The following is a 22,354-nucleotide window of genomic DNA, read 5'->3' as shown; positions in this document are numbered from 1 at the left end:
TGGAGCTTTGTTGGCTGTGCTCAGGTGGCTTTGCTGTAAAAAGTATAGAAAGCCATACAGAGCTGCTGGATCGAATACACACTCCCTTCTCAATAAGTCTCAAATTACATCTCCCAGCGAGAACTGATAAGACTTGGAGGTTCCTTTAATTGTCTTGCAGACGAACTAGTACTAAGTGCTTTTTAGTGCTTTTTAAGTCTGTTTTAGATCTTATCTGATCTGCAAGTTTCCACTTTCATCAATAGCCCTTTTGGAGGCAGCCTATACAAACACTAATATGTCGTTGGTTGATATTGTTATTATTCCCATAGTCCTAATTTAAGTGATTCAAGGTTCACACTATAGTACGGAGTAGGAATAAATGTACTACGAAGTACGTACCGTTGTATAATTCCCCGACAATGCCATGGATCATAATAAAAAGGATGCTGAACCTTAGAAATAGTATAGATGGCATTTTACCTTGCTTCAGTGTCCTTTATTCTATACTGAGACATATCTTGCTACATTAATTGCAAAGTGTTTGGTGTTTGCCTGGTTTGTCAGGCTCCCCGCAGATGTGGATAGTGAGAGCTTCTCTTCCCCTCTCTTGCTTCTCCTCGTCTCTTTTCAATACAACTTCGTACATGTCTACGGTGCTCTTCGTCGATACAAAGGATGTTGTTATTCCGATGGCCGCTAAAGCCGTCCGCAGAGATGTTCCGAGCCGAGATATGACGTCGAAGCACGTGTCTGCCCGGATTGACTGTCCCCGTACTCTCCCCTCTGACTTCACCCTGAGTTTGAACATACATCTCCATTCCATGTTTACATCTCCTGCATGAGAATATGAGGGCGGTCGGTCTGATTGGCCGTTTATGCCTCAAGCGTGGCCTTCCGCGCCGACACATCCCATGGCCGAGGCACGCAAAGAGCCCGCGCCGGGCACCCATTCTCGGTGGGGTGTTCATGGCAACTTTAGGACCGGCGGCATTCCTGAAGTTGGCGGAAGAGCATGATGGAAGCGAAAAGACTGCAGAAATGCAAATGCTGGAAGCTTCGCGTGAAGAAGTCCGCAAAACAGTCTCACCCGACGCGCATGGCATCTCGAAGCTCTGTCAGACGTTGTGGGTGTACTTCTATCATTATGTCTACGACCCACTCGCGACAAGCGTTCGATTTATTCACCTGGCCATCATTTTCGTTCCCGTTGTCGTGACAGTCCCCGCAATCTGGATCGGTCGGATTGTACAAGAGCATGACGGTACGCGGTCGGGCACACTGTGGTGGTATCGTTTCTTGGTGAAGGCGATGGAGCGGGCTGGTCCTGCCTTTATCAAAGTGAGAGCTTCTGAATCGATCTGTCGAAGACTGAACTGACAAGTGAACTCGGATAGCTCGGACAATGGGCGGCATCGCGAACAGATATCTTCCCTCCCGAAATGTGCAATGTCATGTCATCCTTGCACTCCAATGCTCCCGCACATTCACTCCACCAAACGAAACGAATCATCCGCAAGGCCTTCAATGGGTTGCCATTCGAGGATATTTTCGAGGAATTCCAAGAGGAACCTCTCGGCGTGGGTGCAATTGCACAGGTTTACAAGGCGAAATTGAAACCTAGCTTGGCTGCATCTCGAGAGCAGGAACTTGGCGTCGAGCCACCGACGCTCGGTGAAAAAGTCCGGAAAAACGTCGACGTGCTGGTCAAAAGTTCACCCCAACGAGTGCCGTCTTCGTACGTTGCAATCAAGGTCCAACACCCCAGAGTTGAACAGATGATCCATCGAGATCTGCGCATAATGTCGTTCTTTGCTCACATGATCGATGCCATACCCACAATGCATTGGTTGTCTTTCCCAGATGAAGTCCAACAATTCGGAGAGATGATGAAGCTACAACTGGATCTTCGGATTGAAGCAACCAACTTGGTTATGTTCAGGAAAAAGTTCAAGTCACGCACTACGGCCTGGTTCCCTTATCCCTATCTAGAATACACCACCCGCCAGGTGCTGGTGGAGGAGTTTGCTCAGGGCATTCCGCTAGCCACCTTTTTAGACATCGGAGGCGGTGTTTATCAACACGAGATCGCTAATGAAGGCTTGGACGCATTCTTGCATATGTTACTCATTGACAACTTTGTCCACGCCGACCTTCACCCGGGCAACATCATGGTCCGCTTCTACAAGCCAAGTGAACTAGATCTCTCCCTTCGCAATCATTCACGTGCATTGGATGCCCCCACTCGGGCCGAGGTTGACGTGACAGAGGCTGTCCTCACACGGCTGCGTCCACATTTGAAGAGCCCCCAGGAATGGGAGACTGCACTAGCTGAGCTCAACGACGAGGGATACAGGCCACAGCTGATCTTTATCGACACGGGTCTTGTCACTCAGCTCAATGACGCTAACCGCCGGAATTTCCTGGACCTATTCCGGTCAATTGCTGAATTCGACGGCTACAGGGCTGGTCAGCTCATGGTTGAGCGGTGTCGCACACCAGAGGAGGTCCTCGACCCAGAAGTCTTCGCGCTCAAGATGCAGCATCTGGTCTTGAGCATCAAGTCCCGAACATTTGCTCTGGGCAGTGTGAAGATTGGAGATATCCTGAGTGAAGTATTGACCATGGTCCGCGGCCACCACGTACGATTTGAAGGAGACTTTGTCAATGTTGTCATCTCATGTCTGCTGCTCGAAGGCATTGGGCGCAGTCTAAATCCAGACCTTGATCTGTTCAAGAGGTAAGTACTCCTGTTTTCTATGAGAAATAACCGAAACTGACTCAAGATTCAGTTCCCTTCCCATCCTCCGACAACTTGGATCCGGAACATCGTTCATGCAGTCCGTACAGTCCGGTGACTACTCGATGCTTTGGGTCTGGGTGGGCTTGGAAGCTCGGGGGCTGCTGCAGGCCAGCATCGAGAGCGTTGAACAGTGCGTCAAGTATGACCAACTCTCACCTAATATTTAAGACTATTTGTCTAGATTTTGTACCATAGATACTTTGATTTCCACTGTCGATATGATTCTTAGATGACATGCCTGAATGATCAGAATACCGCATTCCAAGATTCATCTTAAGTTGGCTGGTTATTATAGATAGTCCTAATAAAGTGGATTGCGTTGGAATTGAGATATTAATGCAAAGATATCGTTATCATGTGCCTATTGTCATAGACTAAATGGCAAAGCAAAAATGGTAAGACAGGAGGGAGAAGGAACATTATACAAGCATGGGCCAAAGTCATGAAACGCCTGCGCCATGTCGGAACTATACAGAGTGGAGTGGAGAAGCAACCTGCAAGGCAAGCTTTCAGCGACGAGTTTAGGCTTCGGAGGCTTGCTCGCGAGCACTTGCGCCGCTAGCCCTCCACCAGACGTCTCCTCCCCACCGCATGAGTCTCTCAGCAGCGGCTGTGGGGGGTATCGATTGCGGGACGAATATCAAGGTGGAAGACCGGGAGTCCGTGAGGGTCGGGATCCCCGGAGTAATAGTCGATCACGTATCGGATCTCCTTCGGGCCGGTAGGGGTTTGACGGACGACATACCAATCGTGGCGATCGAATGGAGGGCTCGTTCTGGATGAGAGTTAGTTGTCTTGACACGTACAGTACTGAATATCACTTACTCAAACTTGGTCGGGTATGCCCAGCTCAGGGCTTGGTAGATTGAGGCCTTGGGCGACCATTCTTGTGGGCGACCCTGGAAACGCAGCAGACGAGGCGGGGAGGCATCGTCAAATTTCCCGTTCTCGTCGGCGTATATCAGGTCGTTGCTCAGGTTTTCCTCGCCTCGTCGGCAGTGCTGCCATCCGGCCTGGAGGCCTTTGCTGAACACGCGTTCCCACGAAACAATCTCATCCCAGGCGCCTTCGTTGAGGAAGTTGTGCACTGCGACCATCGATTCAACCGCGTCTTGGGGGGTATCGGTGTGTCCTTTGCGCAGCATCGCATTGTACATTTGCTGCGGCGAAGGATACTCCCAGTTACCTTCGGCATCGCCTCTCGGGATGGACGAGGGCTCACGCTCGATGGGTAGGTCAACGGTCTGGTTGGTCGCGCGCTCTTGGGAGATCGACGCGAACATGTAGTTCAGAGGGTTCAGTTTTGACAAGGTTGAAGGTTGCGCGACGGGCTGCGCGACAGATGGCTGCGGAATTTCTTGTGCTGCTTTTGGGGGGGAATAGAACGGAGAATCCTTGGATTTCATCGGACAGCTGCTGGGAGGCTCAGCAGCCAGTGTTGGTGCAGGCTTCGCGCCTGCTTCATGCATCGGGCATCCCGGCTGTAGATAAGGGTCAGTCTTGGTCTGTTTTGGAGGTGATAAGACGAACCGGAGGAGATGCGCTTGTGTTAGAGGCATGTGGAATGACCGCCGGACTTGGAGTATCTGCCCAGAACCAACCCATGGTGAAGAATAATAGTCAGCGGGAAAGAAAGAGGATTACAAAAAAAAACACCTAGATCAGCACGGAGGGTCGGAAGGCGATTTGCGATCCGAACTGCCAATTTTGCCAATTTTTCCCGGATGACATAAAGCGGCCACGTGATAGGCTCTATTGATGTGCTTACTAATCTATATAAGGTTATGCTTGTTGATGCTTGTTGACACCGTCGATACATTCTTAGGTACTCCGTACTCCGTAGCTACAAAGCTATTATTTCAAATGTTTACAGTTTTCTTTTCTACTTCAAAGGTCAAGAGCTTGATGTATTCAGAACTGATGTTAAAGTAAAGTCATACGGCTGATCATACATCAGTTGATATCTCCGCACTTGAGCAACTGAGTCGATGAAGTCAAAAGATGTTGGCGTTTGAGCACTTAGCTCATTAACTTGGTGGATATGAGAGATGAAACTCCGAATAACTGTTGAGTGGTGGTTGAATGTACCACCATGTAAGATATAATTGAGAGTGGATGATAACTTTGCTGACATTGGTGGCATTAGCGCTCATTTGCCAGACTGCGGATTCGATGCGAGATAAGTGATGAAACTCACCGATTTGCATTTGACTCTTTGTCGGTAAAGACAGAATCATCTTTTGTTTTGGAACAGATGCATTGCCATCACAGATCAGTGCGATCGCAATTCAATTTGCGGTACCGACATGAGATTATGCTCTGGCCGGGCCCGACTGGGTCGTCTGGTGACCCATCACCATGCGATGAAGACGTAAACAGGGAGATCAGATCCATTTGCTCGGTGGAGGGATCACCGTTCTCAGGCTCGACATTGCTCTGGTGCCGGTCTTTGATATGATCCGCGAGCATTGCAACCGAATCTGTTCGCCAGCTACAGACATTGCACCTGTACACCTCGGCAATCGGTATGATAGAGAGATCGGGTCGCTTTTGAGCGACACCAGAGCCGCGCTTCTCAAACAGGTGCTGTTTGCATCGATCAGCATCCCTGTATGGTGCGGAGCATCGCCCGCAGAAGAAAATCCCATCTGGGAATTGAAGATTCACGAGATTTGGTTCGTGATACATTGGCCAATATAGGCCGGCATGTTTGGTCTGCATGTGCATCTCGATTTGTCCAAGTTAGGCGAACACAACTGGCATCGATAGTTTCCCTCTGAATTGGGGATCAGATCGTCGTGGTGGGCAGATGCATCTGCGAGTGGTTAGCTTGGAGTTGATATGAGGATGGAATTGCATACGCTTGGTCCTTGTATGAAACTGAGATTTCGTTAGTAGGTTGACCATGAGATCAAGTGGTGTACTTACACGGAGGGCGTCGATGTGATGACGACAGGTCTATTCATCGGCTGGTTGGTAATGAGGACAGATCGTGGTCGTATACCGCTGTTGCGATATCCTCCTCTCATGTCCCTGCCAATAGACAGGCGATCTTGGTTGATCTCGCTTGTTCTTTTTCGATATGATGCGATTGCTCAATGAACCGAACAAAATTGAGAGCGTCGCTGTTCAGTCATACAGCTGCGCCTTTGAAAGTTTGTCCAGTGTCCGGGATGCTGATGACAGTGAACTTGCTCGAGACCCAGAACATCCTTTCGATCCGTGTGGCTTTGAATAGGTCAACGATCACAAGAAATTGTTGGTTTTTGGCTGTCAGCCCATCCCACCCAGCCACGCATATGCATGCTGTTGTAGTGCAGGCCACGCAGGGTTCCATGGTCCTCGAATTGATCGACTACCGATAGGTATTGTCGCTATAGCATATCATTCGATGACTGAATCATGGAAAGGTATTTGGATCTGAAATCATTAGCAAAATTGAAATGAGAAGCATGTTGTTTTTCTTTCTCATTTACCGTGTGATTCGTCACTGATTCACATCGATCTCTGATACCGGATGACAACCAGGCAACATATAGAGGCATGTGAAAGGGCTGTCGGATTTGGAATACCCAGAACTGTAAGTGACTGGTGATTTGAAGGAGATCAAGTCTTTTGGCCCAGGCGACACCAAAGTAGAGAAGGAGAGAAGAAGGAGAGAAGAAGAGAAGAAGGAGAGAAGAAGAGAAGGAGAGAGGGAGAAAAAGAAGGACAGAAAGAAGGACAGAAAGATAGAAAGAGAGAAGGGAAGAAATAGAGAAGGAGCATACGAGCAAGCGAGGGGCGTATATTGAAGGTTACCCTTTCTTTAAAGCCATATAACATACCATCACAGTCTTATGTCTTAGGGTGCTTTCTAAGACCTAACTACTATACTAGGAGCAAAAGACCGGGGTGTCTAGTCCCTTGGAAGCCTAGTATTTTGCTCCTAGCGCAATGGGGTGGGTGGTTGGAACCCTCAAACACCTGTCATGTTTGCATGTATCAAATGATATCTCTCGCTTCGTCATATACTGGCTTCTTCTCGCTTCCATGTATATGCCTGCTTGCCTGCTTCTTGTTTACTTGCTATTGCCATGAGCTTACTTCTTGCTCCATAGCTGTTCTTACTTCTTACTTCCTTTTCTATCATTAATTTCTTCATCAAATAGGACCTTCTGTCATTTTAAAGCTTTATTATCACCATGCCTGTCTGTGATATTAGTTTTAGTTTTTTTTTGGATTTATTTCTCAAGAAGGCAAAGTAGGTCTCAGATCTACAAGGCAAATAAGAAGCACAAGAGCAATGTAGATTGTATACAGAACTGAGTCATGGAAGTCTTTATAGGAGCTGCCTGGGACGGGGAGAGGGAGAGAAGCAAGCAAAGAGGGGGAATGGCCCTACTTCCTAAACAGGGAGCAATTGAGGGCAAGACTGGAACAATTTAATTTCACCTCACTTCACTTAACCTAATGCTCATTCAGCTTTACTTTATACAAGCTTAGTTTACTTGACATCACTTCATTTGAGCTCACTTCATTTGATCTTATTTTACTTAGTTCTATGATGATCTAATAAATTATTTGTATAATTAAATAGGATACAAAACTATATCAGAGTATAAATAGACTTCTTCTTCTTCTTCTTCTTCTTCTTCTTCTTCTTCTTCTTCTTCTTCTTCTTCTTCTTCTTCACCACTATCATCTTCTTCTTCTCAGCTCCAACTTTTTCAAAACATGCACAGGCCTCTTATTGGAGTATGAATACTCCTTCTCTTCTTCTCTATCTTAGTCCCAATTCTTCTTATTACATACAAAGGTCAGTTGACTTCCTAGTTTTCTAACCCTGAGGCTTGCTTATAAAGAGTCCTCTTCTAACCTTTTGTGTTTAGCCTTTTATATACCTCATCTTACCCAATATTAACAACACGTTTCCAGTGCAACGAGCGAGCAAATCCTGTTACATCGGAGAGTAGTCCTCATGACAAAGGACCCAGTCGGGACGTTCATACCCGATGAGACATTTGACCGAGAAGGCCTCTCCAGTGCAACAGACGAGCAAGTCTTGTTGCACCGGAGAGTCGTCCTGATGAACAAGGACTCTAGGGGGATGACCCGCTGGGGCCTCTTGGACCTGAATGTCCAAGGTTCAGTCGCTCTTAGCTCAAACAAGGGCGTGGTGAAGTGTTCGGCACTAAATGCCGTAATCGATAAAGGTCGCAACGTCAATTTCTTCACAGAGTTTCAATGTGAAATGGGGAGCATTGGCGCCGGCGGGAAAGCACTGCAAGAAAAGAACCGGAACTGGTTCGAGCAATGTAATCACCGCTGGGCGATGGATTGGGCAACCGGGTGGGGTTGTGCCAACGACCTGATTAATGAGCCACACCAGCGGAGAACGCGCACAGCGCGACAGACCCGTATCTCTGATATGAGCTACGAGGTGCCGTTCTTCGCTGGTGTGGAGGGCGAAGCGGCAAAGGAGATATGAACAAACTGGACGCCGCGACGTTCAGATTCCTGCCCGAGATTTCCCATATCAACAAAGAGATCGGCAACAACTCGCCGACCATCGAAACACTACAGGAAAGATTTCTTCTCGGCGCCCTGACAGTGGATTATTTGAGTGCAACTCTGTACCAGTTGCAGGCGCAGGCCCAGGGCATCAACTTCAACACCGGCGAGTTCCGAGAGGCCGCCACTCACAGCCTCCTGGATCCCAATGATCGGATCTCAGAAAATGTGCTCAAGATGACTGACGTTGATCGATCACTCGGCACATTGGTGGGCCCACGGTTGCACGTCCATCAAGATGGACGGACAACCGTCAAGTTCAGCAAATGTGATCGATACTGACTACGCGATCAATCATCCCAACGAGGGATTACAGATTCTACAGAGTCAGTACAGACAGATGCCAGTCGAGAAGTGATCGCCCGTCTGTCTGGAAGCGCGCAAGCTTATTTTGAGGGCTGGAGTTGAGGAGCTGAAGAAATCAGCCACCGGCAGTCACAAAACAACAGACGCGAAGACCCTCGCTGATTACCTGATCAAAGATCTCACTAGAGGTCTGCCAACGGCTTTGATTAAATCCGACGTTCGGGACCGCATATTGCCCAAGGGTCTGTGGTGTCACTCATCCAGCTACCTCGGCCCAAAGGCATATGCGTGGTTATGTGAAAAAGGTGCGGACCTTGAGGTTGCTGGGGCCCGATACGAGAAGCTCGAGGGCACGGAGGTCACCCAGGAGGCCGCGAAGAAGTTGGTGGCAGTCTATATGAATCACTATATTGGTATTGATGTCCTAGCTATAGTCCATCGTCAGGTCAGACATGTCTACGTAGGCAAGTATAAACATCCGTCCAGCAATAAGCCCCTCGTGTCATCCCCGTGCCCAGATGTATTCTCATCCAGTATTAACCACTGGTTATATACTCTATATATTCTACTAATCCCCCTACCACTCCCACTCCTCATCCACACCCTCAACCTCGCTCACATGCGCTCATCGTTCATTTCCACTCGCATGTCCATGGTCGACGCTCCACTGCTTCATATCACACTGTTGAACGAGGATGGGACACAGGCGGTTTTGAGAGGTGGCACATCAGGCGAGGCAGGATGGGATGGGTTGGATCGGGTTGGTCTTGACAGGCAAGTCCAACTTCGTTCCTCATCTTGTTCCAACCATTGCCCGCCTCCGCTAACAGAAACAGAGTGAGTGGTAAAGTCTGAGTGGGGGTTGGGGTGGTGAGGGTAATTTACAGTAGTGGTTGTTTGGTGAGTGTGGGTAGAGTTGTATAGGTAGGATGAAGACTGGACGTTGAGTGATGGGCACGGTTGTATAACTGGCGTAGATGAAGCTGTGGAGTCCACTTGATACACGGTTGACCAAACAGACGAATGTACAGTGCGAGCTCTGCTCGGATCGTAAAGATCAAATTATGACACAGGTATAAACACAGCTAAGGAGAGATCTGAAATACATCGCTATGCAACGAGACGATAGGGAATATACCAACCTTGGACATCAAGAGAGTCAACGGAAAAGACCTTAATATGCCTCTCCGCTTCTTGTCCGACCGAGAGTGAAGAACTTGTCACGGTTTGCCCCCATAGCCAAAGTATCGAACCGGTCCACGCCCATATTGTCCATATTGACGTAGCCCGACATGTAGAAACCAACAAGAACAACAAAATAAGTGAGAACAAGGATTGATCCCTTGAAGTAGTTGCTCTTGCCTTCACCGTACACATAAGACAGCAAGAAGACGCAAAGAATCACGGTAATCATGTCCCACTGAGGGAAGATCAAGCTGATAGATGTTAGCCTAGCACATCGCACTGATACTTGGGACATACTTGAAAGAGTGGCTCGCAACCTCGGCCACGTCCAGCCCTCGAACGTAGACGGCGCTGAAGAGAACCACAGCGGGCACCTGTAGCAGACACACCTGCAATGCGTAGGCAGATCCGATTTCCATGGACAAGGCGATATTGCCATTCATGGCAAATGAAATGGCGTTCTATTTCGTCAGCAAAGCCAAGCCAAAGAGTGTGAACAACGTACCAAAAACTCAGTGGTGTTCGGAACCAAAGCGAACAAAGTGATACCCAAGAACTTCTCGTCAACGTCAACACTCTCTAATACTACATCGACAGTGTTGACAAGAATCTCCGCAATTACTGCATAGAGGACAGTTGCTCCAAGAAGAACGATAGAACTCTTGGCCTTGCTCCAATTAGGTGCGTCGTGTCCCCCAGAAGAAGGCTCTGCAGCTGCCCCAAGATCTTCCTCATCCTCGCCAGGAACCACCGAATGCCCCGCGGGACGGCTGGCCTGACGACTCGCTCCATGGTGTTGGGATTGATTAATCTTGCGACTGCGAGCGGATTCTCGCGAGGCTTGCGCAGCCCTGGTCGCTGCAACTTCAGCCAAGTAACGGATTGTGGCCTCGCGGTCTTCGACACTGAGATCTCGGATTGCCTTGGGCATAGGGCAGCTGTACTCGTCGGCAGAACGGGGTGGCACCACATGCAGACTATTGTTTGCAGAGCCTGCAGCGGTACCTCCCCGCACTGGTTCAGATGAGCAGCTGTCGTCCAAGCCATATTGCTTCAGGTTTGCGGCATATGTCTTCTTGTACACTGGGTGTTCCTGAATTGAGTCTTTGGGCACCGAACCCGCACCCGAGGCTTCGGGCTGATCATTCGGGAATAACAGGTGCCTCGGCTCACTTGGTTCGAATGTGAATGAGTCTTGAACGTTCTGAGAATGGGCTTGAGCTTGGGCTTGGGCATGTTTCTTCTCCTCTACCTCCGTCGCCCAAATCAAGGCGGCATGGGTCCTCAGAGTGAACCACAGACCAACGCCGTACGACAAGAACATCAAGACTGCACAGATCCATGCATACGGTTGCACGGCGGTTTGGAAAAATTGGTCATTCACAGCCGCCGTCTGGGAGAAGTAGCAGCGGCGACAGTCTCGACTTGCCAAGTCGAGTGAATCGGCACAGGAATAGCAATTCAGCTCATGCTAGAAAGGTTAGTCAAGATGTCTCAACAGGATGGATATAAGACTTACACTGCCATAAACCTGATAGAAAAGGGTAGGACCAAAAGAGGCAATGACTGCGAAAAGCAGCATTGTAGAGGTCACACCAGCCGATTTCACGTTGAATCGCTGGGTCTTGCGCGCCAAAGCGCCAAAACACATGGATAGGCCGGGGAGGAATAGAACACCGACAAATATACTGCCAATGATGCTACCTTCCACAAGTCCAGCTTTACCCTCACTCAGAGCAACGCAGTAAAGATACACCTCAACGATTGTCGAGAAGAACGCATTGACGGCAGCACCCAAGCCCATTGAAGATTGGGCGGAGATGGAAGCAACGGCTTGCCCGATAAAGTAAGCCAAAGGAATGATAGACAGTAGAGCAAGTGTGAATATCAATCCCGGGTGGGTGAGCCAGTTCTTAAGACCCAACATCCCAGCCAGAATGAAATAATCGGCAATCACAAAAACGACCACACCAAGAAGATTGATCAGGAAGACATTTGTTCCATCCACTGTGTATTTCCAATACCTCGTTCCGGCAGCTCGATAGGTGCAAAGCAGAATGGAAGGCGAAGGCGCACTAGTGCTTGATCTGGCGTATGTAGAATCAGAGTGGAATGACAGGGCCAATGGGTGCCTGCGTAGATGGCTGACCAGAGTGATTGTCACACGGCCCATGGGAATCCAGAAGACCAGAAGCCAACAGATGAGCGACGTTATGAGCATAAGAGGTCCGACCAAGAAGTAGAAGAACACGAAAAACACCACCCGACCCAAAGTCCACTCACCGCGCCCGAAAAGACGACGCTTGGAGTGAAGCTGAGTGTCGTCACTATTTCCACGCTGGGGCCGCCCAAGCAGGCTGTCTTGCTCACCAGAGGAGTCGACACTGTTCCTTCGTCTTCCAACGAGCGACCGATCTCTGCGAGGGCCAAAGAACAGACGGCCATGCTCCAGGTCACCGTTTTGCCACTGTTCATATTCGCTGATACTGCGACCCTCACCTTCATCCTCTTCGGCATAGTTCTCATCCGACTCAAGGAGGACAAATGAGCCAAATGGGTAGAGTAGGTACCGCGAAAGACCTGCAAACACCCTTCCGTATTCCACGGCACTTGACGAGTAAGAAAAGGCAAAGCATGCAACCGCAGCGATCAGGGCAACCAATGCAAGCCACCATCCGAAAAACAAAGACCACAGCAGGTTGGTCAGGAACAACAGGGGACTGACATACCCACCCGGGGATGAGTGAATGTCACCCTCGGCGGTTTTTTCCACTGAGCGGCTCTTCTTGTATAGCGCAGGCTTCCACAGCCTGATACCGAATGGATGCGTTTGGTTGATAGCTTGTTGACGATCCTTGAGAGTAAAGCTTTCTGCGTCGCTCGCGGCGTCCGAGTCGTCCGAGTCGTCCAAATCGTCGTCATCTCCGACATCTGGTTCACTGTCTCCAGCAAGCCCTGCGGTGGGGGTTTCCTGCTCAAAGTCCATACCAGGGCCAATCAAGCCCGACCCCTCCATGTTGTAGCCTTCCGACTCACCTCTCGCCAAGGGGCTGGGTCGAGCACTAGGACGCCGTTTCAGCGTCGAGGTTTGTCTTCTCAGCGGGCGTATCCTGGGAGACGTACTTCCCGCTTGCTTCATGTTCATTAACTGCTTGACCTCATTGACGTCGTCGTCCGTCGAGAACTGAGAAATCTGGCGTTTCGAAGTCATGCGTCGCGACAGAGAAGGCTTGCGGGCTTTTTCGGGAGAAGCAGATGACTGGGTTGTAAACGCTCGGCTCGAAGACTCTTCTCCATCGTCGCGCGATTCGGGATTGGTCGCCTCGAGGGAAGACGTATCAAGTGTACCTGCGATTCCGGGTTAGCCCAACCTGATCTCCTCGCATGTTACACCGGAGGCACACCCACCATATGTCCTCCGCGCTGGTGCAGACGGTCTCATTGGAGGCGCCATCTCAGAGCCTGAGTTTCCCCCTTCCGCTGCAGATGGCTGGGTTGGCTCGCGGGAGTCGTTGTCGCCCGCCATGGCTGATTAATGAGACGCGCGGAAACGAGAAAAGAGGGGATCAAGTCCAAGGAGGAGAAATTCTTGGCTCTTTGCGTTGACCACACAGAGCGTTAAAAAAGAGATCAAAGCGATGAAACCTCCGCTGACATTCTCCAGATAAGATCTAGGTGAAACGCGACAATAGATTCGATGGACGTTTCATTTAAGAACAAGACATATACATTGCAAGGTAGGACGAGACTCGTGGCCGAGGAAATGAAATGTAGGTGAGAAGGCTCTTTGACCGTTGCCTTGTACTTTCTCACTTGCTTGCAGATGATCAAGTCATCGGGCAGCTCTCTGCCCAATCAGATCCACCCGGTGGAAAAGTGGGGAGCTATCAATATATATATGTTTGCTGTGTTTGTTTTAACTAGAGTGCCTCGTATTCCAGGCACAAATTACCTAATCAAATCACCACCCAACTGTTGGCTGGTAGAGCTAGATTGATCAGCTCTCCAAACCCCGGCGTCAAGTCCTTGCTCCCAACTCACGTCTATCAAAACACTCATCATCGCATCCTGTCTGGAATTGACAGAGCACGCCTTTTCCCTTTCATTATAACTGCTCTGTGGCAGAACAGTCAGCCCTTGAGACCCCATAGCGTCATCACCCCAAATCGCCATCATGGCTCTGGACAACTACTATCGCAATAAGATCGAGGGCATGAAGCTCGAGATCATCCAAGGCCAAGCTGTGCTAAGGCGATTAGAGGCCCAGCGCAATGACTACAACTCGCGGGTGCGTCTACTGCGCGAAGAGCTTGGCTTGCTCCAACAGCCCGGTTCCTACGTCGGTGAGGTCGTGAAGGTGATGAGCACCAAAAAGATTCTGGTCAAAGTACACCCAGAAGGAAAATACGGTAGGTCTCTGCGTCAGCTCTCCGGTGACATTGCTAATACAGTGTACAGTCGTGGACATCTCCGATGGTGTCGACATTAGCAAACTCACCGTTGGCAAGCGCGTCGCCCTTCTATCCGACTCCTACAAGCTCGAGAAGATGCTACCCTCCTCCGTCGATCCGCTGGTGTCGCTCATGATGGTCGAGAAGGTCCCCGACAGCACATACGACATGATCGGTGGTCTCGATCAACAGATCAAGGAAATCAAGGAAGTCATCGAACTTGGACTCAAGCACCCCGAGCTATTCGAATCTCTGGGTATTGCACAGCCAAAGGGTGTTCTGCTCTACGGTCCCCCTGGAACGGGAAAGACCCTGCTCGCTCGCGCGGCCGCCCACCACACCGATTGTCGATTCATTCGAGTCAGCGGTTCCGAACTGGTTCAAAAATACATCGGTGAAGGTAGTCGCATGGTGCGTGAACTGTTTGTCATGGCACGAGAGCACGCACCCAGTATTATCTTCATGGATGAAATCGATAGTATTGGATCCAGCCGCATAGACTCTGCCGGTGGTGGTGATTCCGAGGTACAACGTACTATGCTGGAGTTGCTAAACCAGCTGGATGGTTTCGAGCCTACAAAGAACATTAAGATTGTCATGGCGACGAATCGACTGGATATTCTTGACCCGGCCCTGCTCCGACCCGGGCGTATCGACCGCAAGATTGAATTCCCCCTCCTTCGTGAGTCACTCCCTTTCCTGTCATGATACATGCTAACCCTACATAGTATCGAGGCTCGTGCCGATATTCTGCGGATTCACTCCCGCTCGATGAACCTGACCCGTGGCATCAACCTCACCAAGATTGCCGAGAAGATGAACGGATGCTCAGGAGCCGAGCTGAAGGGTGTCTGCACTGAGGCCGGTATGTACGCCCTCCGTGAGCGTCGGGTGCACGTCACACAAGAGGACTTCGACCTGGCCACCGCCAAGATCCTCAACAAGCACGATGACAAGGAGGTTGCCGTGTCGAAGCTGTGGAAGTAGAGGGATCTTTGGGGCACGATCGACATTGTATCACTAGTTCTAATCCTACCCTGATCATCCTCAAGCGAATGCATAATTGTGTGACGACGTGTCAAGATCCGATCCATACGGACACCCGTAGATGTGCAACGCCCTGTGCTTGGCCACTCTCCGGCCGACGAGTCCCCGCATGTGTCTCACGTCGGCAAGCCTGGTGCAATTTCCCCCATCTCGTGTCGAATGTACATTCTTAAAGCAGAGAGTGTACGATAGCAAGCAAGGGGACCCCAACCCGGGACCTTTTCTGCTCTCAACTCTCTCTCTCGCACGGAAGAAGCCCCACACAGCCACAATGATCCAGACACCAATCTGCTTGGCACCTCTAGGCACCCCCTATGTGAACCCAAGGTCAAAAAATTGATTCAGCGACTGCAGGCTTGGCATGATGCGGACCGCGTAGATCATAGTCTCCTATCGGCATTCGCTTGGCGCGGAAATCAGTGTCCGCGGATCAGTCTTGGCAGCAAGTGTTAGGGTGACGCCTTGACGAGGGACAGAATGTTGAGGGCTGGAGTGTTGCACAGAAGTAATAAGTGGTGGGAGGTAGCTATTCCACAGTATTTCCACCGTAGAGAGTACTTGTGAAGTACCCTGGAGGAATGGCCACATTGAACACGTATAGATCGGGTACAGAGGACAAAGTACCCGTACTTAGGAAGTACAGGGAAGAGGTACATCCAGTACTTGTAGATCGGGTAATAAGCACAGGTGCGCGTGACCGGCGGATCATTTCCCAACGTTGTGACAAAGTGGAGTCGGGGCATTAGTGGAGTACCTGAGCCCCTGGTCCTGAGTACCGACTCCACCTATGGTCACCCCATACTTTGTCCAAGTATCCGGCACTTGCTCCCCAAGTAGTTGGATTCCCTTACATCGTACAGGCCAAGACACCTTCTAGAATGCAGAGGAGTTTGTTGAGCCTAAAAAGGGGGGATTATACTAGGTCTGAATTAATGTTAAATTTTTAAAAAAAAAGAATAGCCCCTAAAAAGAAAAGCAGGTAAAAAAAAAAAGAATATACACGAAGTATACGAATAGATCACGGAGTGCATGAGATTAGTGCTCTTCGCTGACCGACAATCCCTTTTGGGCATACTAGGATCATCTGTTTGACTCTTTACTCAATAGCATCATCCAATCGCATAATCTTGGCTGATCTGATCTGATTTATCCGCCATTTAAACTATTTGACGATTTGACTATTTGATCCGTGGGCCTCCCCACCTGGAATTCTTTGTCTCTGACTCTCTCCCTCTCTCTCTCTATATAGGACTATGTCAGACCTGTGGTCTTCACTAGCCCTTGCCATTGATCCGAAACAGACTCAAGCCATGCCGGCCGTCTTACAATCAACCATTCATCTCTTGGAGAGTGAGTTGGTCAAGGCCCGTGCTGCTCTTCAGGAAATCCAGCCCAATGCCTCTCCATTCGGCTTCTTGGGTGATGAAGTTGCCGTTGGAGCCATGGCCGCCTACAGACAAGATCTGATCGGCCGCGCCCCCGATTTCTACGGTGCACGGCGTTTGACCCGCAAGGAATTGGGTCTGGAACCTGTCGTTCGGGCTCTACCCTCCGAGCGGGTGATATCCAAGCCGGTACCTGCACCCCGTCCAACGTCGTTGGAGGATATCCTGAGCAACAGCTTGGTCCTGGACCAAATGGCACCTCATCTGTCGGTGCCATCACTAATGGCGTTGAGCGCCACCTCCCGCCATCTACACACTGTTATCACGCAGACTCCATACGTGTTCCGGCATCTCGATCTGACCCGGTGTCAAGGTTCCCAGCTTCCGTCGGTGTCACAGGAGCAGAACGATACTCAAACCGAAGATGAGATTTATGCGGCCCCGTTGAACCGTATCTTCAAGAGCTTGGAGCGCAGGAACATACTCCAAGATGTGCGCACCCTAATTCTGGATGGCTTGTCTGTGCCCGCGGATCTGGTGGCCGATATCATATTGACAGATCGGTTTAATGTCAACATTCTCTCCATTCGGGAGTGTCGCCATCTGAACGAACGCAAGCTCATGCAGGTGATTCAGCATGCCGTTCGACCCACTCGCCCTGCCGGTACCCCTCGAGTGAAGGGTATCTATCATTTCTCGCCAATGAGTGAAGCCTCTCAAGCGGTGGCACGTCCCAAATACCGTGATTGGTGGTCCACTCGCGTTCAAACCTCACGAAGCCCTAGCCAGACGCCATCCAGTTCGGAAGAGACAACACCAAAGAAGGGTCAGAATGAATGGTACAGTCCTTCCGGAAAACTCTTCAAGCATAGTCTCGAGGAAGGCTGGGCTCAAGTCCTCCAGAAATGTGAGGGAATTATCGCCTTTGATGCCACATTGTGTCGGGGTCCACGGCATAACCCGCAGCAGGATAATTCGGTCCCATTCCTTGGACCCGCAGTAGCCACCGTGGCTCTCGGCCCCCGCGGATGTGATGGGTGCCACAGTTCCCCCGAGGGTCCGGCCATCTGGGGCCAGTCCCCGGACGTTCAATTCCCCATGCTGAGCCCCCCGCCGCTGCATGTGTCGAGTGTGGCGGCAGCGAAGCGGCCCGAGTTGATTCCGGGAGAGCATCCAGTTCTGGTTGCTCGCTGTGCGGACTGCCTCACCAACCGATGGTGTCACCGATGCAACAAATGGTTCTGTGGGAATTGTCTCCCCAACCCGCAACAGGTGCGCGTCAATTTGTCGCCACACCAAACTGCCCATGCCACATCCACCGAAGCTGCTGAGCGCGAGGTATGTAGAGTTCCAACACCAGAAATAACATAACTAACATCCATGCAGAGATTGGAACGTGGTGTAAGTAAAGATTGCTGGGAGTGTGGCCCAACCGTAAGTGCATTCACCCTCTGAATTAGAATCCTACTAACCATGCCAGTGTGTTTCCTGTAAAATGGAGTGCCAACACACCTGTCAAGGATGTCAGGGCGACTATTGTATCCAACATAATGAGGGATGCTCTAAAACACTGGTAAGTTTGTACTATGAAGACCTCGAGGGCTCTCACTAATATGCACAGTGTGATTGGTGTAATACCAGTTCTCGCGGTCGAATGCGTGGCAACTTCTAGCCCCAGGAAGTGTAGGAAGTAGATGTGATTTTCAATAGCGTGGAGGCTTCCAGAACTTCTTATCGCGTGCTTATTTGCTTATCGATAATAGCGGCCAACAGCATACTGTTTTATCCGGCAGAATTCACTCTGCTCTTCATGGCGTTTACCAGCTTTTCAACATTGTATATAGAGATCGAGCCTTTCAAAGCGACAATAAACCAAGCCGGATGAGACTTTTGATCCGCCCTGGATCAGATAATTGCTGTAGATCAGCTCCGAAAGACCAGCGTGATCGAAGTACTAAAGGCGGAGAACAAGGCGGTCAACGTACATTGTGGATGCTTTTTTCTCAAATCGCCGCTAATCTCCGCTGTACATCCCCCCGCGGACATAAGTATTGAATGAAATGAACTCTCTCTCTCTTCTGGATATCCATCATGGCGCAAGATAGTCTAGTCTGGTCGTCCCAGTTTGCGGTCGCATCGCCAGAAAACACACCTCGACTGCCCGGCGATAAGATCACTCTACCTCAATCCGCCCTCGAGCAACTGCTAGCTGCGGCTCCGCTTCAAGCTGTGCCCGCTGGAAATTCTCGAGTACACACTGCGTCATTCGACCCATTCAACCCTCACACTTTCGCCGCTGAATCGCGAGCCCGGCAAGAGATCGAACAACGCCAACAGCAACTCCCCCACCCGCTGACCTTTCGCATTGTCAATCCGCAGAATGGCCGGTTCATTTACGCGGGTATCCGAGAATTCTCCGCCGAGGAAAATGAAGTCGCGCTCAGTGCTTTGCTCAAAGAAGCATTGGAAATCACAGATGAAGATCTTGCCACAAATGGGGAAGCACAGGACTCAACTGAAGCGCCACCTGCCCCAACTAGCCCCGCAGTCACCGTCCACGCAAAGCAACTGCCCAAAGGCACGTATGTACGGCTTCGTCCACTAGAAGCTGGATATGACCCTGAGGATTGGAAAGCCCTGCTAGAACGCCACTTGCGGGACAATTTCACAACGCTCACTAATGGGATACTTCTTACGGTACCCGGGACCCGGAATGAATCATTCCGATTCTTGGTTGATAAAGTGTTTCCCGAGGGCGAAGGTATATGCGTGGTAGACACAGACCTGGAAGTTGACATTGTGGCGCTTTCGGAAGAACAAGCTCGGGAGACGCTACAGAAAAGACTGGAAAAAGCCTCACGTGCGCCGGGCACCAGTACAGGCAGCTCGCTTGGTGGGATCCTGAGTCTCGGAGAGAACGTGACGGCCCAAGTCCTAGCTGGAGATTATGTGGACTACGAGCTCCGGGAATGGAATCACGAGGACACTATTTGCGTCGAACTGATCTCGGACGACCCAAATGTCAGTCTATTTGCTAGCCCGCTTTCCAGTCGCCAGCAAAGTCGCTCACGGGCGGACATGCATGTCTGGGGGGATTTCTCCAACAAGTCATCCAAGAAATTTGAGCTTAGGCCTACAAATGTGGCCCTGGAAGGCGCCGAGGCTCTTTACGTATCAGTCTCATCTGATTCCCAACCGAGTGATACAGCCACACCGTCTCCCTCGCAATATCAACTGCAAATCACGGTGAACCCGGAAGGATCTAAGAAAACAGAGGACACAGAAGAGCCTCATGAACCTGGCGATGTACAATGCAAGAACTGCCAGCAATGGGTCCCCGAACGGACGTTGGTCCTGCACGAGAACTTCTGTCTTCGCAACAATATCCTTTGTGGGCAATGTAATACCGTGTTCCAGAAGAGATCCGAAGAGTGGCAGAATCATTGGCACTGTCCTCACGATTCCGCAAATGGCAATGATGCCTCAAGCAAGGAAAAGCACGACGCGATATTTCACCAGACACATACGTGTGTTGATTGTGCTTTAGACTTTGAAGGGCTACCAGCTCTCGCTCAGCATCGCACCACAGACTGCCCCGGGAAGTTGATTCTTTGCCAGTTCTGTCATCTTCTCGTGCCACAAAAAGGCGATTCCGACCCAGAGTTCCACGACCCAGAGGTGATGCTCTCTGGCCTGACCCCTCATGAACTTGTAGATGGAGGACGAACCACCGAATGTCACTTGTGCAATAAGATCATCCGACTGCGAGATATGAACACTCACCTCCGTCATCACGATCTGGAACGTTCATCTAGACCCACGCCCCGCATCTGCTTGAATGAGAATTGTGGCCGTACAGTGAGCAAACCCGGCAATGACACCCTCGGATTGTGTGGGTTTTGCTTCGGGCCACTGTATGTCGACTCATTTGATCCAGAGGGGAAGGCTTTGCGGCGCCGCATTGAGCGCCGCTATCTCTCTCAGATGATGACCGGATGTGGCAAGCCATGGTGTCAGAACAAATATTGCAAGACAGCAAAACAGAATATGACTTCGTCTGCTGGTTCACCCGCAATGAGCGTTGCAGAAATCATGAAGGTGACCAAACCTCTCGCCGAAGTACTCAACACTAAACCAGATGCTCCCAATGTGGAGCCACTGTACTTCTGTGTTGATGAAACAAGTCATCAGCGTCGAAATCTGGCAGAGTTGATTGCGGCAGACACCTCGGACGATAAGGTGTTTGAACTGCCATGGTGCATTGCAGGAGTTGAAGCTGCTGGTGGTGATTTGGAGAAATCAAGAGAATGGCTATCAAAATGGGCGCCGACCAAGGCCACCTGAACCACTCGATGAAGTGAACACAGATGATGAATTTACATGTGAAACAGTATGGTCAGAGGGGGTGTATTTTGGAGGCGCGCGGTTACATTAAAGAGTTGACGGATCTAATGCATAACGAAATACAATAGTACAGTTCATAATATTCATGATTAGATGCAAAGATAAAGTCAAGGGCAATGCCATGACATTTCCATCACTAGCTTATATGTGTTTTGGTGGTAGATCTGACGATCCCTCTAGGCCGCACCTGTTTTCGCAGCCAGGGAACCAGAGCCACGAGAGGAAAAGATACCCATGATACCAAAGACCACATAAAACAAAGCCAGCGGGTAAGCCACCAGCCCCCGCATGCCACTCATGCGCGCCACAGAACAGAACATGCCCGAGGAACTGTAAGTGCACCAGCCAACCGCAGCAATGGTCAACAGATATCCGAACAGGGTATCCATAGGAATGAGGATACCCATCAGACTTGTGAGGACCAAGGGGAGGAAGCAATAGCCGAGTACGCTGGCGGAGCGTGGGAATGTCAAAGTAGCGGAGAAATGACCCGCGGTTGAGGCATTGGAGATGGATGGCTTGTGGTGAGGGTTATAGTTGTTGGGGTCCGCGGCGTTGGGGGTAGGAGCTGTGTCGAGGGCAGGGGACATGAGGCTGAGAATCATGTGCAAGGCAACGGTGCCAAAGACAGCCACGCCATAAATGTAACCATAGAAGACCTTTCCGGAAAGAAGTAGGAAGGTGCCGTACAATACGATGTATAGGAGTGCTCCGTAGAGATCGCTATCGTCCATAAGATGGTTATCGATTGAAGCAAAGGGATTGAGTACGGTCAGGGTCTAAAACATTCGCACTTTAGTTAGCAATGTGCGCGGCGAAGGAGGAAGATCAACGAACCTTCGTCCGAATATGTTCAAAATTGACACCTAATTCCTCAAGCAATGGAGGCTCCCCGTCATACCCCTCGGTGCCAAACGCAGCTAACCAACCGGTCCTCAGGCCGCCTTGCTCGCCCATGCGTCCACTGACTCCGGCGGCCGGGGATCCGAAGCCATAGCCGCCAGCAGCAGGATATGCCTGCGCAGATGGGTTGGGAGCACCACCGAAGCCTGCGCCGTAGGATGCTTGTGAAGGTGTCGTGTGGCCAGAGACCGAGTAGGACGAGGGGTAGAACTGGAGATTTTGCGCGGAGCCTTGAGGGGCATAGCCCTGCTGTTGGGGGTAGTATTGAGCCATTGGTGTGACAGCGAGAAATGAGCGAATGCTGCTTTGGCTGACGTGAACTGATATGAAGCGCAGGG

The 22,354-nt window shown here is 50.4% G+C and overlaps 9 protein-coding genes across 9 annotated transcripts; 5 read left to right on the top strand and 4 right to left on the bottom strand.

The window, feature by feature from the left end:
- Positions 1-828: 828 nt before the first annotated feature.
- N7506_009551 (ABC1 kinase family protein) lies at positions 829-2,949 on the top strand (the record flags this gene model as incomplete). The annotated part of the gene is made up of 3 exons (XM_056958844.1): positions 829-1,320; positions 1,377-2,719; positions 2,772-2,949. The coding sequence occupies 3 exons, from the start codon at positions 829-831 to the stop codon at positions 2,947-2,949; spliced, it is 2,013 nt and encodes a 670-aa protein (XP_056808234.1).
- A 433-nt stretch (positions 2,950-3,382) lies between these two features.
- On the bottom strand, positions 3,383-4,387 carry N7506_009550 (holocytochrome c synthase CYC3; the record flags this gene model as incomplete). The annotated part of the gene is made up of 3 exons (XM_056958843.1): positions 3,383-3,557; positions 3,608-4,263; positions 4,313-4,387. The coding sequence occupies 3 exons, from the start codon at positions 4,385-4,387 to the stop codon at positions 3,383-3,385; spliced, it is 906 nt and encodes a 301-aa protein (XP_056808233.1).
- A 660-nt stretch (positions 4,388-5,047) lies between these two features.
- On the bottom strand, positions 5,048-5,748 carry N7506_009549 (uncharacterized protein; the record flags this gene model as incomplete). Its single annotated transcript, XM_056958842.1, has 3 exons — positions 5,048-5,368; positions 5,644-5,662; positions 5,711-5,748. The coding sequence occupies 3 exons, from the start codon at positions 5,746-5,748 to the stop codon at positions 5,048-5,050; spliced, it is 378 nt and encodes a 125-aa protein (XP_056808232.1).
- A 1,994-nt stretch (positions 5,749-7,742) lies between these two features.
- N7506_009548 (uncharacterized protein) lies at positions 7,743-8,617 on the top strand (the record flags this gene model as incomplete). Its single annotated transcript, XM_056958841.1, has 2 exons — positions 7,743-8,209; positions 8,278-8,617. The coding sequence occupies 2 exons, from the start codon at positions 7,743-7,745 to the stop codon at positions 8,615-8,617; spliced, it is 807 nt and encodes a 268-aa protein (XP_056808231.1).
- Positions 8,618-9,815: 1,198 nt separating this feature from the next.
- On the bottom strand, positions 9,816-13,352 carry N7506_009547 (calcium/hydrogen antiporter; the record flags this gene model as incomplete). Its single annotated transcript, XM_056958840.1, has 5 exons — positions 9,816-10,077; positions 10,124-10,287; positions 10,332-11,297; positions 11,346-13,174; positions 13,235-13,352. The coding sequence occupies 5 exons, from the start codon at positions 13,350-13,352 to the stop codon at positions 9,816-9,818; spliced, it is 3,339 nt and encodes a 1,112-aa protein (XP_056808230.1).
- A 648-nt stretch (positions 13,353-14,000) lies between these two features.
- On the top strand, positions 14,001-15,264 carry N7506_009546 (proteasome regulatory particle base subunit RPT6; the record flags this gene model as incomplete). Its single annotated transcript, XM_056958839.1, has 3 exons — positions 14,001-14,235; positions 14,285-14,963; positions 15,006-15,264. 3 exons carry the CDS (start codon positions 14,001-14,003, stop codon positions 15,262-15,264), a joined length of 1,173 nt encoding a protein of 390 aa, XP_056808229.1.
- Positions 15,265-16,573: 1,309 nt separating this feature from the next.
- N7506_009545 (uncharacterized protein) lies at positions 16,574-18,381 on the top strand (the record flags this gene model as incomplete). The annotated part of the gene is made up of 4 exons (XM_056958838.1): positions 16,574-18,047; positions 18,096-18,143; positions 18,190-18,282; positions 18,331-18,381. Exons 1-4 carry the CDS (start codon positions 16,578-16,580, stop codon positions 18,379-18,381), a joined length of 1,662 nt encoding a protein of 553 aa, XP_056808228.1. The 5' UTR covers positions 16,574-16,577.
- Positions 18,382-18,800: 419 nt separating this feature from the next.
- N7506_009544 (putative ubiquitin fusion degradation protein (Ufd1)) lies at positions 18,801-21,053 on the top strand (the record flags this gene model as incomplete). The annotated part of the gene is made up of 1 exon (XM_056958837.1): positions 18,801-21,053. One exon carries the CDS (start codon positions 18,801-18,803, stop codon positions 21,051-21,053), a length of 2,253 nt encoding a protein of 750 aa, XP_056808227.1.
- A 236-nt stretch (positions 21,054-21,289) lies between these two features.
- On the bottom strand, positions 21,290-22,289 carry N7506_009543 (transporter YIP1; the record flags this gene model as incomplete). Its single annotated transcript, XM_056958836.1, has 2 exons — positions 21,290-21,892; positions 21,951-22,289. 2 exons carry the CDS (start codon positions 22,287-22,289, stop codon positions 21,290-21,292), a joined length of 942 nt encoding a protein of 313 aa, XP_056808226.1.
- Between the last annotated feature and the right edge of the window lie 65 nt (positions 22,290-22,354).

Source organism: Penicillium brevicompactum (genome assembly GCF_028827555.1).
Source record: "Penicillium brevicompactum strain IBT 35665 chromosome Unknown utg000006l_segment0_segment0, whole genome shotgun sequence".
Classification (NCBI taxonomy): Eukaryota; Fungi; Ascomycota; class Eurotiomycetes; order Eurotiales; family Aspergillaceae; genus Penicillium; species Penicillium brevicompactum.
The sequence above is the reverse complement of the archived record's forward strand: the minus strand, read 5'-3'. Positions and strand labels throughout refer to the sequence as shown.